Source organism: Annulohypoxylon maeteangense (assembly GCF_022496945.1).
Source record: "Annulohypoxylon maeteangense strain CBS 123835 unplaced genomic scaffold GGS22scaffold_1, whole genome shotgun sequence".
NCBI classification, from domain to species: Eukaryota; Fungi; Ascomycota; class Sordariomycetes; order Xylariales; family Hypoxylaceae; genus Annulohypoxylon; species Annulohypoxylon maeteangense.
This window is the reverse complement of record NW_025953248.1, coordinates 2,624,815-2,642,668: the sequence shown is the minus strand read 5'-3', so window position 1 is coordinate 2,642,668 and position 17,854 is coordinate 2,624,815. Positions and strand designations below refer to the sequence as shown.

Genomic DNA, 17,854 nt, shown 5'->3' with positions numbered 1-17,854 from the left:
GTATCTTACACATTATATTATGGGTATTGAATGCAGGTTGTACTGCAAGGGGATAGATTGGCTCATAGTACAGCATGGGCGGTTCTTTTCAACTACATTCAATAGGTATAGTGCTATTTCCAACCAACAACTTTGTACCACCTAAATATGTAGACTCATACATCACTACTAGCGCTTCATTTCTTCCCTTTATTTCATTCAACATAGACATACTGCTGTTTTGTCTATAATGGCGGTCCAGATCCTTTCAGACTTACATCTAGAGACCCCAAAAGCTTACGATATCTTCAGTATTGCGCCTAAAGCACCTTACCTAGCACTGCTTGGCGATATTGGCAATGTCGCGTTACACAAGGACGAATGCCTTGCTTTTTTAAGCCGACAGCTGAAGAATTTTCGCGCTGTGCTCTTCGTCCCAGGCAACCACGAAGCTTATCATTCAAACTGGCCGGAAACCCTCGATGTTCTTCGTGCTTTCGAAAGGGATGTTCGTAACGATAACTCGATCGGAGACTTTGTCCTTCTTGATCGCGTCTGCTATCAAATACCAGACACCAACGTCGTCATTTTAGGATGCAGCCTGTTCTCGTATATTCCAGCTGAAAGTCGTATGGCCGTTAGTTTTGGGCTTAATGATTTTTACACTATCGAAGACTGGGATGTCGACTTGCACAACGAAGCGCATGAGCGAGACCTTGCCTGGCTTGACACGCAGGTCGCTGAACTCGAGCAGTCCGACGTGCGTATTATGATATTTACACACTGGAGCCCATCGAAGGACGATCGTACGGTTGATCCAAAGCATGCTACTAGTTCGATCACGAGCGCCTTCTCGACCGACTTGTCCGAAAAGAAATGCTGGACGAGTAGCAAAGTCGTATTGTGGGCATCCGGGCATACGCATTATAACTGCGACTTTACCGTTGAGCGGAACGACGGTGCCGGCCCATTGAGGCTGCTTGCGAACCAGAGGGGATATTTCTTTGCTCAAGCCGACGGATTTGATGAAGAGAAGGTAATCGAAATATAGCGAATTTGTCAAGAGTTGGCCTCGAGATTAAACGATTGGCACCTGAAAACTTTGGTCGGATGAGAGGAGACGGATCGGAGATGAAAGTAGATGGTGGCCGATTTAAGAGGCGACTGCAACCTTGGATGTCTGCAGTGAGCACTGTAAAAAGAAACGATCACAAGAATAAAAAAAGGTTACATAGAAATAGCAGTGTAATGTTGTAAGAGGCTATAGAGAAATACGAGCTTCTGTGTAAAGGTCCGGAGAATATCAATGGAATTTTCAGGTCGGCTTGAGAGAAGCTGACGTTGGCGGGTGAGGTGCTACATTCTGCGCCCATAGAAAAAGTTCGATAGGATAGGGGAGGAAACAGGAGTGCCATGAATATCATTAGTCAAAAAGTCTCAGGTAACCAAGGCGATTCTACCTGCGGCCGCCGTGTACAAACAGGTTTCTTGGCTGTTTTCTTGTTTACGAATATTGGAAGAAGCCAACATCGTGACCAATTTCTGCAGACCCTACGAATCCTTAATTGGTCGGACCGAATGATACGTCGAGAGGAAGAAGGAATGGAATTCATAACGTTGTTGCAAAGATGTCTCAGATGTTACGAATTCTAGATCGCTGTAACATTGAGAGGATCTACAGAAGTTGATCTATTGGTGGTTATGAGGTGGATATACGATGTGCGGCTCTGAGGAGTTCCTCATAAGAATAAAAGACTAAAATAATTACCTAGGGCACCCAAGGACGAAATAGGGACCAAATAAAAACCGTGGGGTATGAGAGCTAATTATCTGCAGGCCGCGTACCACTGGCAGGGTTACGTAACAGTCACACAGATCAGCCCCTGAATCAGGGTACATATGTATCTGTAATTCTACACACATGAGACTTGTGACATACAAATTGGTAACCTTGAAGTCTTCACAAGCTAGAAAATTTCGATGTTTCGACATCGATTAGAAGCAGAGGTCAAACATTTTATCGTCTGAAAAAAAGAAAGAAAGAGGTTTTCGAAATCCCAACCATACATCGTTCGCCACTACCGACTACCGGTCACTACGGGTCCGGCATATTTTCCTAGCGCCGCACCCGACGTTGAGATGATTAGTAAATGATACCTTAACAATACCGGGGACCTGGTAAACACATGTCTCGGAAGCTTCCAAGTGGGACTAATACACATGTTTATATGGGACTCCAAATGGATCTTAATAAAAAGTGACAGCCATATTCGTTTAACACCAACACCAATGATTGTTGAGATATTGGTCAGGGAAGGGGATATCAAGCTTTATGTTACCCAGGACTTGGGTAAGTGAAGTAACTATCGGGTGAAATGTATAAAAGATATGTGTACATGGAGTTGTTCGGAGAGTTACTCGAAGCCTTGAACTCCTATCTTAACTATACAATGTCTTTAAACTGCCTACTTAATACGTATAAAGTAGGTAACTAATAGTAATATAACATTTTTGTAGTATCTACGGGTAACTAACTGTCTTTTCAAGCGTCTCCCGTAAGCTCCTGTTACACAACATCAACACCAAACTGTCATTCTCGTTCGGATGGCATCGATTACGAATTTGGGTAACATTTATCATAAAAGGTTCGGATGAACGCATGCATAGGATCTACTCAAGGAAATAGATAGCGAGTGATTGGCCAAGATCGCGGCTGAAATTGAGGCTTCTTTCGCGCACGAGCCGTTCTATGACCATGACGAAATGGGATGCCGAATGTCTCACATTAGGCAATCAGATCGTTAAGGGGAGTTGTGGACCGGGCTCAGATAGCGTCCAAGACCTAAACCATACGAGGCTAGACCTTTTATTTCCCCCAGCATCTCGAGTTCAGGATCAAGAGTGTCAGGAGTCCATACAAACACCTGAAACATTGTTTTGAACAGACTTCTTTATACATGGCTCTTTTGAACATGCCAAGGATGGTTCGTGACTAACAAAGAACTAACAAAGAATTCCCTCGAGTCAGATCAATGAATGTCTTGTACGCCACTTTAACGGTGACATAAGTGGCTTGCTGTCTAAGCAGCCAAGGTCCGTGGACTATGGCTGTATGGTCCCATAATGGGTTCATTATATGCATGCTAACACTTACCCTTAGGTATACTATAGCACGGCGACCTAAGACACGTAATTTTACTTATTAGCGAAATTCATGAGGCGGTCCGTTAGCGGAAAAGTTCCCGTAGCTTAAATCCACCTCCTAACTTTGAGTGCGTGCTGTGCAGCTGTCATGTCATATGAAGGGGATTACCTAGCAGCCTAGATAGGTACCTAGGTAGGTAGGTAAGAGAGAATTATCACCTCGGCAGACTACCTACATAGTACTGACACGGAGATAGAGTGATGACGAATGCTTCAAGATAAGAAACGGGAAAGGATTCACCTAATAGCGTTTAATTCCTCACTACTACCGGACCTCGATCGCAAAACATGGTGTTTGTAACAACAGCGGCCGTCGATCCCCTTACGAACTATCAAAATAGCATCTAGAAAAAGTATTTTCCTTTCCGCCTTAGCACGCACCACCCCTGCTCATATTCAAGGAGTTGCGGTCGCGATAGGAATGGGACTAGACTCCTCGTCGTGTAAGTGCTCACTGCCCAGGTGCTCATTAAATTTAACCTCTAGATTTCTGTGCCGTAACCGGGGTCAAGTTACATCGAGCTGCATCTAACTTGCATCTACATATTTTCCTATCGACAAAAAGCGTTATCGATAGGCCGTGTCCCTCCTTTTTCTTCGAATGATCAGGCGAATATTGTTTCATAAACACGCGTCCAATGTCCACCGTTAAGAGGGGCCGGCAATTGTGAGCTGGGGTCCAGCTAGGTCAATGTGACGATCCCTGCCAACTCCAGTTTACTCCAGCTCTGCTGTAACATTGATGCTGGAGGCTCTTCTGAACCCTTGCCCCTTGTTGACTTACCATGGCCTGTCTGGCCTGTCTAGACTCTCTGCCCTGCGTGCCTTGTCAAGTGTTAGAAACACTTCTCCCTACATAGTACGTCGAAAACGGGAAAAAGAAAGTCTAAGCGCGCGCGACAAACAACGGTGTTTGTCGTCGTAAGCACGTTGTATCGGCAGCAACGTTCAGATGCTCAGCTCCAGCAAATGTTTACATCCGCGCCATTGGTTCCCCGGCGCTGGGATCGATGGTTCCGCAACTTCGCGCCAAGTACGCACCAAGATCTCTGTTACCTGTAGCTGTTACCCGTGTATTCGTATCATAGGCCGGAGATTTTCTCCCTGCATACCCTTTTCACCATGGTGACAGAACCCACGATCTCCCCTGGGATCGGTTTGATCACTTACGAACATGTAGCAGCATGTGCTCTAAACATAAAAAATTTTACATCGTGCGATTTAGCTAGGTCCACTCGTCGAACATCTCCAAGGCTGTTTCTCTGTATTGACTAATCTGAAGGAAACATAGGTACTAGGTAGTTTGCGCCGTTAAACGAGGGTATTGAGGAGGTTATCTTTCATGTTCCTCCTCGTATATTCCGTGATAGTAACACAGACAGGGATAAAATGCTGCAAAAACAACTCACCAAGTTGTCCGCAGAAAAAAACATGAGCCGGATCTCGTTTAGCATCTCGGTTGGCGTCCTTGCAACCGTCTGCGTGGCTCCATCTCGGTCTGGGCGTTATTCAACCATTCGCTGATGCGTCCTAGGGGACCACCCTCGGGGGGACCAAGCGAAGATAACCATGTACGCCATGCAGGGTCTTCCAACGAGAGCCCAACAACTCCAGGGGAGAGGTATCACAGCTTCTATTAGGGGCCTATCGGTTTAGGAGTAAACATTTTTTTGATATATAAGTGTGAGGGGAAACTACACCCTCAACTTTTGCTGAGGCCGACAACATCTCATCAGCTTTCACTCTCCTATTCCCAATCATACCTCTACTCCTGAGCAGGTTACTTGCGAGTTACTTTCGATCGTTACCGATATCTATCACTCTACAGCTATCCCAAACATACTACGTCATCCCGTTTACATATTCATTGTATCACTCGACAGCAACTCCTACAAAATGCACTCATTCAGACCTACGGTTCTCCTCACGGCTCTCGCAGCCAGTTGCGGTCTTGTGCAAGCCCAATGCCCTTCAGTCTGGACTGACGTCGCTGCGGAATTGAAGACAACCTTCATAGACAGCAGCGGCAACTGCAACGACGACGCCCGTGCGGCTATCAGACTTGCCTTCCACGACTGCTTCCCCGGTGCATGTGATGGGTCCGTAATCTTGGCAGACGAGTGCACCGACCGCGGCGAGAACACTCAGATGATTGGCATATGCTCGACCTTAGGGACCATGGCATCGAACTTCACTGTTGGTACCGCTGACCTGATCCAATTCGCTGCCGGTAAGTTCCCTAATACGAGTCTTTCCATATTTGGATTCCCTTGGCTTACACATATCCCCAGCATTCGGAATAGCCTCCTGCCCAGGCCTCCCCTCCATCGCCGTCAAAGTCGGCAGGACAGACTCCTCGACCGCGAACGCGGCGGGTCAGATGCCCGGGGCCAACGACAACGCGACCTCGATCGTCGCCGCGTTCGCAGCCAAGGGGTTCACGTCCACGGAACTAGTCGCCCTCGTGGGAGCCCACAGCGCCGCCAAGGATCTAAATGGAAATGGCCTGGACTCGACGATCGACGACCTCGACACGAACTTCTACACGGAGACCGCGGCCGGCACCGCACCCGCGAGTCTTAATAGCGATATCTCCATGAGCAACTCGTCCGAGACGAAAGCCGATTGGAATACCTTCGGCGCGGACGCTTCGTCTTGGGCTGATGCATTTGTACCAGCGTGAGTTTCCTATCCGACACTCGTAATTCGATGTATCAAGTTACTAACTCTTCATATAGGATGGAGAAGTTAAGCCTCCTCGGCAACGACGCGTCCAGCTTGACAGACTGCACAAGCGTCATCACAGCCGCATTCGCATAACCACCATTAATCATTTATTGTTCATAATTTTTATTACATACATACATATGTCCCTGAGCTGATAATCGACTCACGTCGATCGCGCTGCGCAATTAGTACCTGTATAATATAGCGGCGCCAGGGCTTGTATATGATGGTATGGAGTGGAGGGCGTTCAGGCGAATACGGTACACGAAAAGATAATTTCGTTGAGGCTATGGCGAAAAGGGGGGTTGCATGGGTGGTTGGTTGGTTGGTTATAATAGGGGTTTTATTTGGTCCTTGTGACTCACTTTTTCGTACATGTTTAAGTGGTTTAATTGATTTACTGAAAATACTTAACGTCGCTAATGTCCATAATCATGAATTACACTTATAAATGTGTTCACTCGGGAATTTTATGCCTATATTTGAAAGAGGATTTATTGGTATGATATACAATTTAGATATGGTAAGAGTCTTGGTGTTAGTAACGCTCCTGGGCGTATTTAGGATACGAACCTAATAGGCACCTGCTTAAATAATTGGAAGTAATGCAGATGTACCTCGTACGCAACGATCGAGAAATCTCAACTTACGCTCTAGAGCCTCCTCGCCCCGCTCCTCTTCTCCCACCCAGCGGGCTGCGCACGGAATTCCTTCCTGAACGCGGTGTGTCTTGCCTAGGGGACGCAGTATTCGGGCTGGACCTACCGGATTGTGCCGGATTGGGCGTTGGAGTCTTCAGCCCGCGTGATAACGCTGGCTGTGGAGTCCGAACTCCCGCGGGAGCGGAAGTAGCCGGCCTTCTAGCGTCATTGCGGTTGACTGCGGCTAACTTGGCATTGGTCGCCTCTTGACCCTTTTCAAGAGTCTGGATCGACGTGATCAAGTCTCTCTTCAATGGGCTCACCATGACAAACATGAGAGTCTTGGAATCGTGGGCCAGAACAGGTCTCAATGCTTTCGTTAGCACAGTATCGTAAGCTACGTGTGTACCCTTTCCTAAAGCTGTGATCACCAGATTCAAGCTCATTAACGACTCGTTGATCTTGATACCTTCTTGTAGCTGTGCTCCATTCAATCCGCTTGCCGCGGATCTCTCGGAACCCGCGAGATCCACGAGATACAGAAATCCGTGCTGGGCTGGTCCCCCTTCGAGGTTTTCTCGAGTAATCTGGAAGGTCAAGATGAGATGTGAGCGAGAAGACGTTTCATTCCTGTTCGTGGAGCTCGACACGCGAAGTCGTGATGCTTCCTCGATCATAGTTTCCGCCGATTCTAGAGATTCTAATGGCAGAAACTTAGCTTCTTCAATGCGCGTTTGGACTTTCTCACCGTCAATGGGCTCCTGTAGGTCAAAGATGCTGTTGATATAAATTTCCAAGATGGACAGGGAAATCGAGAACTTGTTCCTCGTTGATGATTCAGCGATCTTGAACATTGAAGCTACTGTTCGGGGAATAATACCGTCTTCTAAACCACCCTCGGGACCTTTGTGGCTAAGAGTGTAAGTCTTACCCGACCCGGTCTGCCCGTACGCAAAAATTCCAACTTTATCACCTTGAAGTGCGCATTCTACGAGATCGCTGATCTCGTTAAATACGTCATTGTTCGACTCCTCTGGGCCGAAGATGCGCTCGAAGTCGAATGGCCGCTTACTGGTAACTATATTACCAATAACGTTCTTGCGTTCTACAGGGAGTTCCATATGCCCCCATGAATTTGAAAACTCACCCTTCTCTCGCGGTCCAAAGTCGACAAGTTCATCCACTGGTGTATCCGCCGAAGCAGGGCGGATACGACACATGACACGGATATTCCCCTTCATTTCCTGTAGCTTTTGGAAAAGGGCGCGACTTCTCTTTTTCTCTTCCTCGAATTTCTCTAGCCATGTCATTTCCAATTCTTCTTGCGCTTCGCGTGACTCGTCATACTCGGCTTTCCAACGCTCGAAAGTCGCACGAAGATCGTCGTATTCAGACTGAAGCATATTACGCTCCTCTTCTGTTCTTTCTAATCGAATCTCGAGCTCCTTGATCATGTTTGACGCTGTCGGGTCCGAGCCTTGGTTTGGTCCTGTGACTGAGGGTGCGCCAGAGCTTGAGGGTGTGTCAGCAGACTTAGTACCAGACATCATCTTAGACTTGAGTAATTCCACCTCTAATTCCAAGCCCTTAAAGCGCTCCTCCATTATATCCACCTTACTTTGATAAGTTGATGGATCCATCTTGAGATGGGTATATAAGGGTTGTTTACAAAAGCGCGAAGAAAAAATTAGTTAGTTTTTTTCCCCTGAGCCACGTGAGACTCAGTTTGGCGTTTGATTTGAGAAATAATTCCGGTGACTGTAAATCTTCTTGGCCGTTTAAATATGTATCGAGAACTATAATTTATCTATAATCAATGAACTTGTGTTGTTCCTTTAAGTTTGTTGACCGAAACAATGGGCTTGTTCCATGAGACATTGTTGTTTTCAACTTACGGAAACAATAACCCAGTTTTAATCTTGCTTCTTTCATATGGGTTCTTTAGCCATTGGAAAAAACAATGGCCTAAGAAAATGGTAGCTTTTCCCAGGAACGATCTAGTGGGGTAGATTGTAGATATCCATTTCAAGATGCAAATTGTTCAAACGTGAATTGCTATGTTTTTAATGATATAAGTTGGTATGCAACATATTGGATATCTTCTTTCATCAGTGACAAATATCGCTATTGGTTGGTGCCTGTACGCATAAAGATGTTAGATGGCCTGTCTCGCGGCAAAAACTCGCTATCAACATGATATTCGATATCCGGTCCTTCAGCATGAAAACCTAGGCGTTTGTATACATGGCGACCCACTGCAGCGACAAGTCAGTTCATAATATGGGGGATGGGGTATTTCAAAGGAGACTCACTGCTAGATGCCTCTGTAGTTGCCTCTAAACCACCACGACGCTGCGCTTCATCGAGTCCCCATTGGACTAATTTCGAGGCAATGCCTTTGCGTTGGTGAGCAGGATCTACAACACATAATTCGAGATGCAACAACGATGGCGGTTGGGATGTCTCTTTTTCCCTGATGACTTCGCCGCGACGTTTCATAAATGAGCGGAAAACTTGGCGCAGGTAGCGTTGCTCGCTTTCATCGTCCGGATAGAGCTTTTCTAGACCTAGAGATTCACTTGGGTCGTCTGAAGGCCGAACACCACGGCCCTCTACCATGGAGAATTGTGTCCAAATGGCCATTCCTACCACGACTCGATGACTTCCTTCAGGAAGAGTGGCCTTAAGGTAGATAGTGTTCGAATTACCAGCATTGTCGAAAGTGATTTGACGCCACCGATCAACCATTCGTGCAGCAGCACGGGTTCGGCCTTCAGGGCCGTCCTGGTCCCATTCTGGATTCGTAGCTATCCAAACTGCATCGCGGGTTTGTTTGCCGAATGTATTTGCAGCACAATCGAAACCTGCGATAATATCTTCGGGCTGGTTAATGACCTCAATCCACAGCTCCTCCTCCGTTGGTTTAGTGGATGTAGTTTGTTGACTCATTTCTGTTGCCGGAATACATCAGTTCCAGGTTCCAGGTTATGGTAACGCGGGGAAGTTACTTACAGACATGTACATAGAGAGACATATGCATACATCGGGGCTGCATGATACAGCCTATAAATGAATGCCATGCATCGCACTTGCATAAACTGGTACTTTCTTTTAATAATTCATTTCTGTAAAGTCGTACCTGGAAATAACTCAAGAACCTACCACTTAATTCATTCCCATCCCCATATGACATATATTCTTCTTAACAATCGATTACCTGCATGTTTGGAAGAAACATTTTCTTCTTCGCTAACGTCTCCGGGTTCTTCATCTGTTAATGCGTCTGCTAATCCTGTTTTAAGATCAACGGATTGAGGTGGTCTAACCCATGGGTCTCGCCTAGCCCAGATCCTATGCCCAGAATATATCAAGATGAACACGGGGATACCAATATACGAGGTAAGAAAACCAGATGCCGTAAAATGTCCTGGAAAGAAGACCGAAAATCCGTTCAGCAACCCAAAAAGACAAAACGCCACAAGTGCGATCCAAGAGGCCCACGGTTGCGTGATGCTCGAGTACGGTAAGTGAGATCTAGTAATGCCCTGAACGGCGCATGCCTTCCTAAAGCGAAAATATATAAGACAGCAACAAGCCCAGCTGATGAATGCCGCCGTGTTGATAATACTGACGAACCAGTTGAACACAATGCCACTGACTGTGCCGATATTTAGGAACGCGAATAGGGATAATAAGCTCGACGCAATCACGGCGTAAACGGGTACGCCGTGCTTGTTGCAACGAAGAAATATCTGGGGTGCGTTCCCTGCTACGGCAAGTGAGTATAGAGAGCGGCTGGACATGTATAACACCGAGTTTCCACTCGACCAGGCCGAAGTAATAATGACAGCATTGATGACACTGTCTAGTCCATGGATCCCGGCCTTTTCGATAGCTATAACCCAAGGGGATGAAGCAGCGCCTGTACCGCCATTTGTAAGCGCAGGCTCGTCACTTCGACATATGACGCTAATAGCAAGGGCCCCGAGAACATAAAACACTGCCAGCCGCCAAACGAAGTGTAATGCGGCCCTCGGAAGATTTTTACGGGGAGATTTCATCTCGCCCGCCGCGATAATAATCAACTCGGGACTGAAGTTGAAACTAAAGCACGAGTAGATGAGGGTGAACAAAAAGGCGCAGAAACGCCCACCAGCGCCATCCACAAGGTACTCCTTAGTCGCTCCAGGGTTTTGCCAATACCAAAAACCTAAGCGCGTGTGATCTGGTCCGCCGCCAAAGAACAAGACCACGGATAGGATCAAGAGGCCAATGATTGCGAAGACCTTGATCGAAGCAAACCAGAACTCCGATTCCCCATAGACTTTCACGGGGAAGAAATTCAGGGCCACGATGACGACTAGCATGATGGTAATCCATACCGCGACCGGTACCGTGTTAGGCCAGTAGTTGATGACGACAGCGGCGGCGGTGATCTCGTAGGCGACGCTTAAGCCCCAAATGTACCAATACATCCACCCCAACGCAAACCCAAGGCTAGGGCTTACAATTCGGTTCCCATAGTACGCCACAGACATACCTTGTGCCGGTAGGTAGGCGCCAACCTCGGCCATGGCTGTGACGATGCCGTGGACGAGGAAGCAGATCACTATGTAAGAGACGAAGAGAAAAGCAGGGCCTGAAATCGCCAATGCCTGTCCCGTGCCTACGAAGAGACCGGTGCCAATAGTACCGCCTATCACAAGCATCTGCGCCTGGCGCGATTTGATGCCTCGCTTCGTGCCGCGCAGCACGACCTCCGTGTCTTCGCTCATGACGGGCTCCTCTTGATGGACTGTCGGGTAAGGTATATCGGTACCTTTTAGTTCCTCTTGATGTGTAACCGTGTTGAGATATTGCTAATGGCTGTAGCAACTAAAAGAGAAAGGTATTTAAGTAATTAGGTGGGTGTGAAGCGGAATTCATGTTGCGCTTACTCATGGACTTTTCGTAAGATTCGAGTCCGCCCTGTCAATCCTCTCTTATCATATAGTTACATCAGATTACGAGCAGCCCAGTGGTAACCCATTTTCTCGTGTAAAAGCTTGCTACACATCCATGGGTGAATTTCCTTATTGCATTTTCTTTGTAAGAGCGATTGATAGCCTATTTACTTAGAGGGATTAACAATGTTAAGTGTCAGAAGCTGGACGTTTATCATGTTTCGGTCATTATTAGCTAGTCCTTAGAATAAGTGCGTTAGACGCACTATTACACCCCGTAGCGGGAACCCCTGGATCGCGAGAATGATTCTATGAAGCTTAGAATGACTCTATTAAGTCTAGAATATTTCTATTAAATGGATAACTCTAATATAAAGAATAGTTTCTCCCAATTTCCATCAATCTTATGCATGTAATGCTTCTATGAGGTTTAGAATCATTCTCGCGATCTAAGGGTTCTCGCTACGGTAATAATACTATAATGTCCTACGGACGGATAATACAGCCCCGAAGGGAAACTTAGTAGGTCCCTGTCATTAAATTTTAGGGGTAATAGAGGTTTTTAGCCACTGTACTACAGTGACTAAAAACTTGGCTATAGTGACCACGACTAATTGAACAACTAAACTAAGGGGATTTCATCAAGCATACTGATCCCGAAAAGGCGTCCGCAACTTTAGAAAGGCATTTTCTTTATTATTATGGCAATGCCTCGCTTTGTTCATCTTGCCTTTAGGAAAATTATCTTTCAAAAGTACCTCACCTAAAGCTGTTGCTCGCCCCAAACGCCATCATCATACCTTCTCTGTTGTAACAATGTGGTAACTTGGGAGCTGGTGTATGCTGTCTCGCCTTCTTTAGGAGCTTAAAACCCATTCTCTAATGATTGCCCGACCTAGGGCTCAGGGCGATTTAGCGCATCACTATTGAGCCTGGCAGCGCTATTTTGATTTGCGGGGCGTTCGCCTGTCGTGTAAATTTAGCGAGCTGCCCGTAGGTGTTTCGGAAAAGGGTGTTCGGTCTCGTCGCTAGCGATCGTATAACACACTTCCATTCGAAGGGCTATAAACCACTGTACTTTATCTCAAAGAGGTACCTAATCTGTAGGTTGTCAGTGGGACTCGCCCTGTCGCGGTTAACTGCCTCCCTGGAACTCAGGTACGTGCTCGGGCAGTCGGAACAACTCCCAAGTACGAATCGTCCGTGGCTTGCAGGCGCGTAGGTATCATCCAATAGAGAGGTTTCGATGCTGGTTTGTAATCAGTAACCGGTCGGCATCATGATGTAGGTACCATTTTGGGTATATGCGGCGACAGCTATGATACGAGGCTTATCTTTAAATAAACGCTTTCGTCGCTGAGACGCCAGGACCTGCTTCCCTTCACTTTACCCATTGAGCATCGTATACCACCATTTCGTTTCTTCTCGTCTTTGTAATTGAGATCGCGCGAATAGCGAATAGAGACACTATGACTTTCATACTTATCAAGCCCGGTATCATGCGTTTCCTACTATCCGGCGCTCTTCTGCTTTTCGGGGGGCTGGTGGTGCGCTTTTTATACATAGGAATGATGTTGCGCATAAGATTTCGCAGAATGAAAGCCCAAGGAATTGTGAGCACTAAGCTTCCTTAGACTTAAACCATTGGCTAATACCTGTCTCAATAGCCTATCGCTGAATCCCATTCTCTCCTTTTCGGCCACCTCCTACTACTCAGACAGCTCAACGAAGGCTATCCAAGCGACATACACTCAGACTATACATTCAAAAAGCTTATTCAGAACTGGCCCAAATACTTTCCGAACGAATCGAAATGTCCGCCTTTAATATATCTAGACCTATGGCCTTTCATGCCAGAACCGGTTATTTGCGTCGTCTCTCCTGAACTTTGTCACCAGTTCACCCAGGAGAAACCACAACCTAGACACGTCATGTTTAAATGGGCTCTCACGCCAGTGACGGGTGGTATCGACCTTATATCTATGGATATGGCCGATCACCGCATTTGGCGCGCGAAGCTCAATCCGGCATTTTCGTCTAAAAACTTATTCGCAAACGTGCCTGATATAGTAGGAGAGGTGGAGGTTTTCGTCCGGCTATTGAGAGAGATGGCCGGTAGTGGTGGTGATTGGGGCCCGATGTTTCCACTCTACGATCGAACTTGTAATCTCACGTTTGATGTGATCATAACCCTTGTGCTGTAAGTGCGGATAACACCAACCAGACTTCTGAGTGTGTGGGTTTTTCTAACCAGTATCAGCGGATTTCGTGCCCAAGAGCAGACCAACGGTCCGAGCCCGCTCTTAGAGGCCTTTAGGAACCTCATCGGATATTCGAAGACTCGAAATCTGAAGAATATGTTAGAGCGGCTACTACCGTCATATAGACGGAAAGTCGCGCGCAATTCCAAGGTCATACGCGATATCCTGATGCCGAAAATATTGAACGACCTCAATCCCTCGAAGGTTGGACACCAGAAGAGAGTTATCGACTTTGCTATGCAAAACGTAATCAATGGAAAGGAACCGTTCACCTCTCAATTCATAGATGTATTAGTATCGAATATCAAAGTCTTTTTATTCGCTGGCCATGATACAACAGCGCAAACAATGTAAGCATCTCATCAAATTATCGTGATACTCCACGGATCTCTACTGATCGCAGTCTTAGTTGCTGGCTTCTCTGGGAAGTCAACAAGATTCCCGAGCTATGGCCAAGACTCCGCGCCGAGCACGACGAAGTTCTAGGACCAGACCCTAGCCAGGCCGGGGAGACTCTTCGGCAGAATCCTCATAAGATCAATGAGCTTCGCTATACTGCGGCCGTCGTCAAAGAGACTCTTCGATTGCGCGGTATAGGGTCCACATTCCGGCAGGCTAGCAATCAATTCAGTTTCGTATGGGAAGGCAGACAATACCCAGCGTACGATGCCGTCATTCAGACCGCACCGTCAGCAATGTCGCTTCATCCTGAGTTATGGCCGCGTGTGAACGAGTTTCTGCCTGAGAGGTACCTGGTGCCCGAGGGCCACCCCCTACGTCCGGTAGAGAATGCGTGGCGGCCATTTGAGATGGGCAACATGCGATGCATTGGCGAAGGACTGGCAATGATCGAGTTGACATTGGTCTTGGTACTGACTGCACGTGTACTCGACTTTGACTTCAATTACTCGGAGTGGGATAGGTTGATGAATAGGGACACGACTAAGCCACCGACCGAAGTTGATGGTGAGCGTGCTTACAAATGCGGCGAGGGCCTAGGTTGTGTCAAAGATGAATTGCCTACGAGGGTTAGAATGCGATCTGCTTAGTTTTCACTGGCCTGATAAAACCTTGTGGTCCCAAGATGTAGGGATTTATTCACAGTCAATTGATGAGGTTTATTTCAGGTTTACGAAGTTTAGTTACGGATGAGTCCCAAGGTTTATGCTAACTTCACTTAGCTTAGGGCGACCCCGCATATTCCCACAGCGTTACCCCACACCCGTCCAGGTGAAAAGAATCCCCTAACACTGCCCAGATGGCGCTATCCATATTCGCTACTACCCGCTGTCCGGGCATTTTTAATCAGGGGGTAGCGCCGTAATTATAGGGCACGTAGCTCTACAATCCAGGTTTCAGGCAATCAAAGAGAACTTGAAAGAAGCAACCATGAAGACGACCCATGCGTGGGAAGTTGCATAAAGACCTTTGATGTGTATATTAATCAAATTCACAAGTTTCTAGATTAATACCGCCGAGAATCTGCGCAGTCTGAGATCCCGGTGGGAGAGTGCCTTTTAGAACCGGTGGGATTGCCTTAGGCCGAGACAATGCAGATATCTCCAGACAAATCTACTCAGTTCCCGGGATAATATTCTACAGTCCGTTTAATGTTACATGTAGGAACTAAAACTTGAAGGTCTAGTTTAGCATTTCGTTTGTCACATTCTCTCAATCACAATGACAAAAACTGATCGCTTTAGGCAAGAACGTAATTGTCTTGTTTCCTAGGGCAAACTCCCGCTATGACGTGCACTACTTGAACATCACGAAAGTTCGCCGTCCCCTAGCCCCTTCCCTCCCCTATTATAATGCTCCACGTAATAACATTAGAGAAATTTAACCAGAGTAGACAGCCGGGCCAGGGATCTTGTATTCGGTAAAACCGTTACCCCAGATGTCGACTTTGATGCCAGGGTCGCTAGCGCTGTACGCGCCAGGAAATTTAACACCAGCTGGGTTCGCGGATCCTCCTCCAGTAACCGTGAGTTGCTATTTAATTTGATTAGCATGCGAATTTTGAATTAGAGAAATATCTACATACGTAGCAGCTCATATAAAACTGGGCACCGTTTGCCTGGGATGCGGTGTGTAGAGCGATTGTTTCAGCTCGCAAGAGGTAGTCGCCAGCGGCAATGTCGGCGGGGATCTTGACTTCTTGCTTGCCGCAGTTCTTGTTCAGTAGGTCGTTGCCCCAGGTCTTGGTGGAGGAGTCGTATCCGAGCTCGAAGATCTTGAACCATGATGACGATCCGTCGGCCGAGGCGGCATCTTCGACTTTGCTCATGTATACTATAACGGGGCCGAAGTGGTTGCCACCTAGTGCTTCTTTCGACTTTGCCACGGGTAGGAGAGTTAGCAATAATTACTCTAGGCTGGGGGTTCGGAGCTCGTAGAATGCTCTAGGGGTAACTTTTCCCAAGTGTAGAGCTATGATTCTGGTGATTGGCTAAAAGGGGTGGGATTCAGTTCACATACGCAGTCTCTGTCGCCGGGTTGTTGATGCATTTCCACCGTAACGGAATCACCAGCTAGATATATGTTAGAGAAGCTGCGAAGACATTGATACGATAGTCGGTATTCTCACCAGCTACGCTGCATTTGGCGCCAGCAGCTTTAGTGCCGCCGGCATTGCAGCGAATATCAGTTGACGTTACACTAGTAACCGGGTTGTTGTTCGTCTTGTCAGGAGTCAGCCTTCGACCAGCATAATAAATCCCAGGTTCAACATACGGGGAGCCTAGCGCAGGTAGACACCTCATCTTTCGAACCAACCCATAGTTCTTGGAATGTAGCGTGGCTAGCAGCTGTAGCTGCCAACGCAAGTGCGGCGACGGCGGTTCTCATTCTGGAAGAGTTCGACGAGTTTACGGAGTTTGAAGAATGAGATTGGTTCTACTCTGATCAACAGAACGCGAGGCAGGCTCGAGAGACTATATAGAACTCGACCAAGAATAGTTATTATTGTGAATACCGGGGATATTGGTCACCAGATATTAATATATGCAGTATATGCCGATCCCCTGAACTTCTATACGATTTGAATATTGTCCCGTGGTTCAAGTACAGGGCGGTTAGGCATGTTGCGTTCAAGCATCAATGACATAGGAGTCAACTAGTCTCCATGGGGTAATTTGCCTAAATTGCATGTCCCGTCCCAGATTTGAGTAGATGATGGTCGATCTTACCTATAAAAGGTCCCCACGACGCGGATGAGAAGTTTATAAATTGATATATGGGTCTAAAGACGCCGAAGAGAATAGTGGAGTATTCCCTCTTCCAGACATTCCTCTGGTGTCTATTGGTCTATCTTTGTGAATAACCCCTTTTCATCGGGTTCCGGCTAAGCTATCCGTTTGGCACTTACCTAAGAACATCGAATTGACTTGTTAAGCCCTTATTATAGACTATCAGATCTGTTTATGCAAGTAAGTAGGGCTCTTGGAAACCTGGTAACTATTCACCTGCCTAAATAGGCAACGGTAGATACCTTTCCGGGTTCCACTCGCTCCGGCAACCTTCCGGTTTCTAGTGGGGCCGGAGGACCGGTTTGTTTCTCGATGGACTGAACGGAGCATTTTAATGACCCGGGCTATTTTCTTAAGCATTATAAACGAGTTTCAACGTCTAAATCTCGTTTCTATATTTATAGTCTTGCAGTATGGAGTTTACACAAGTACAAGTGGTAGTAAGGGGTTCCTACGAAATAGTTACCTCTGAGTCCATTCAATCCAAATTCAGGTTGGCTGCGAAGCAACAAGTAAATTCTTAAGCCGCCAGTTTCCGCAGTGATATTATCTTGCTATCTAGATTATGCTATGGGTTTGTTGATATTTGATTTTATGGTGGATACGGGGGGGGATGGTCGAGCCAGAGAGGCGCTTGTTTGAATACATCTGTTAACGCTTAAGGTATCGGTTTAGGTATCGAAAAGCAACCGCAGTAACGTCGGTAAGGCCATACCAGGATCTGCCTGGACAGGTGCTCAGATGCCTAAGCATAAAGACTATGAAGTGGCAAATAGTCTTTCTTCTTGGAACTTGTACCAAAGCCCCTGATCTATCATATTCTACTAGTTACTACCATAAACATTATATCT

General features: G+C 46.8%; 6 protein-coding genes across 6 annotated transcripts; 3 read left to right on the top strand and 3 right to left on the bottom strand.

Annotated features, from left to right (window-relative positions):
- Positions 1 to 82: 82 nt before the first annotated feature.
- GGS22DRAFT_150416 (Metallo-dependent phosphatase-like protein) lies at positions 83 to 1,725 on the top strand. Its single transcript, XM_047959299.1, has one exon. The coding sequence runs from the start codon at positions 230 to 232 to the stop codon at positions 1,028 to 1,030; it is 801 nt and encodes a 266-aa protein (XP_047824086.1). The 5' UTR covers positions 83 to 229; the 3' UTR covers positions 1,031 to 1,725.
- A 2,869-nt stretch (positions 1,726 to 4,594) lies between these two features.
- GGS22DRAFT_11056 (class II peroxidase) lies at positions 4,595 to 6,347 on the top strand. Its single transcript, XM_047957935.1, has 3 exons — positions 4,595 to 5,413; positions 5,475 to 5,862; positions 5,922 to 6,347. Exons 1-3 carry the CDS (start codon positions 5,080 to 5,082, stop codon positions 6,001 to 6,003), a joined length of 804 nt encoding a protein of 267 aa, XP_047824085.1. The 5' UTR covers positions 4,595 to 5,079; the 3' UTR covers positions 6,004 to 6,347.
- Positions 6,348 to 6,556: 209 nt separating this feature from the next.
- GGS22DRAFT_194394 (P-loop containing nucleoside triphosphate hydrolase protein) lies at positions 6,557 to 8,191 on the bottom strand (the record flags this gene model as incomplete). The annotated part of the gene is made up of 1 exon (XM_047965498.1): positions 6,557 to 8,191. The coding sequence occupies one exon, from the start codon at positions 8,189 to 8,191 to the stop codon at positions 6,557 to 6,559; it is 1,635 nt and encodes a 544-aa protein (XP_047824084.1).
- Positions 8,192 to 8,675: 484 nt separating this feature from the next.
- On the bottom strand, positions 8,676 to 11,326 carry GGS22DRAFT_183595 (amino acid permease-domain-containing protein; the record flags this gene model as incomplete). The annotated part of the gene is made up of 3 exons (XM_047964108.1): positions 8,676 to 8,806; positions 8,864 to 9,502; positions 9,769 to 11,326. 3 exons carry the CDS (start codon positions 11,324 to 11,326, stop codon positions 8,676 to 8,678), a joined length of 2,328 nt encoding a protein of 775 aa, XP_047824083.1.
- Positions 11,327 to 12,661: 1,335 nt separating this feature from the next.
- GGS22DRAFT_150410 (sterigmatocystin biosynthesis P450 monooxygenase StcS) lies at positions 12,662 to 15,342 on the top strand. The gene is made up of 4 exons (XM_047959298.1): positions 12,662 to 13,107; positions 13,162 to 13,694; positions 13,755 to 14,105; positions 14,165 to 15,342. Exons 1-4 carry the CDS (start codon positions 12,964 to 12,966, stop codon positions 14,802 to 14,804), a joined length of 1,668 nt encoding a protein of 555 aa, XP_047824082.1. The 5' UTR covers positions 12,662 to 12,963; the 3' UTR covers positions 14,805 to 15,342.
- A 135-nt stretch (positions 15,343 to 15,477) lies between these two features.
- GGS22DRAFT_11017 (glycoside hydrolase family 61 protein) lies at positions 15,478 to 16,641 on the bottom strand. The gene is made up of 5 exons (XM_047957924.1): positions 16,489 to 16,641; positions 16,343 to 16,436; positions 16,234 to 16,286; positions 15,800 to 16,090; positions 15,478 to 15,747 (listed from the first exon to the last, which is right to left on the bottom strand). The coding sequence occupies exons 1-5, from the start codon at positions 16,600 to 16,602 to the stop codon at positions 15,595 to 15,597; spliced, it is 705 nt and encodes a 234-aa protein (XP_047824081.1). The 5' UTR covers positions 16,603 to 16,641; the 3' UTR covers positions 15,478 to 15,594.
- Positions 16,642 to 17,854: the final 1,213 nt, after the last annotated feature.

Coding starts and splice junctions, on each gene's coding strand:
- GGS22DRAFT_11056 (XM_047957935.1), top strand. CDS start 5,080: ATGCACTCATTCAGACCTACGGTTCTCCTCACGGCTCTCGCAGCCAGT. Junction 5,414..5,474: donor CCTGATCCAATTCGCTGCCG/GTAAGTTCCCTA, acceptor ACATATCCCCAG/CATTCGGAATAGCCTCCTGC. Junction 5,863..5,921: donor GCTGATGCATTTGTACCAGC/GTGAGTTTCCTA, acceptor CTCTTCATATAG/GATGGAGAAGTTAAGCCTCC.
- GGS22DRAFT_11017 (XM_047957924.1), bottom strand. CDS start 16,602: ATGAGAACCGCCGTCGCCGCACTTGCGTTGGCAGCTACAGCTGCTAGC. Junction 16,091..16,233: donor AACCCGGCGACAGAGACTGC/GTATGTGAACTG, acceptor CCCGTGGCAAAG/TCGAAAGAAGCACTAGGTGG. Junction 15,748..15,799: donor AGTTTTATATGAGCTGCTAC/GTATGTAGATAT, acceptor CAAATTAAATAG/CAACTCACGGTTACTGGAGG.
- GGS22DRAFT_150410 (XM_047959298.1), top strand. CDS start 12,964: ATGACTTTCATACTTATCAAGCCCGGTATCATGCGTTTCCTACTATCC. Junction 13,108..13,161: donor GAATGAAAGCCCAAGGAATT/GTGAGCACTAAG, acceptor CTGTCTCAATAG/CCTATCGCTGAATCCCATTC. Junction 13,695..13,754: donor GTGATCATAACCCTTGTGCT/GTAAGTGCGGAT, acceptor AACCAGTATCAG/CGGATTTCGTGCCCAAGAGC.
- GGS22DRAFT_150416 (XM_047959299.1), top strand. CDS start 230: ATGGCGGTCCAGATCCTTTCAGACTTACATCTAGAGACCCCAAAAGCT.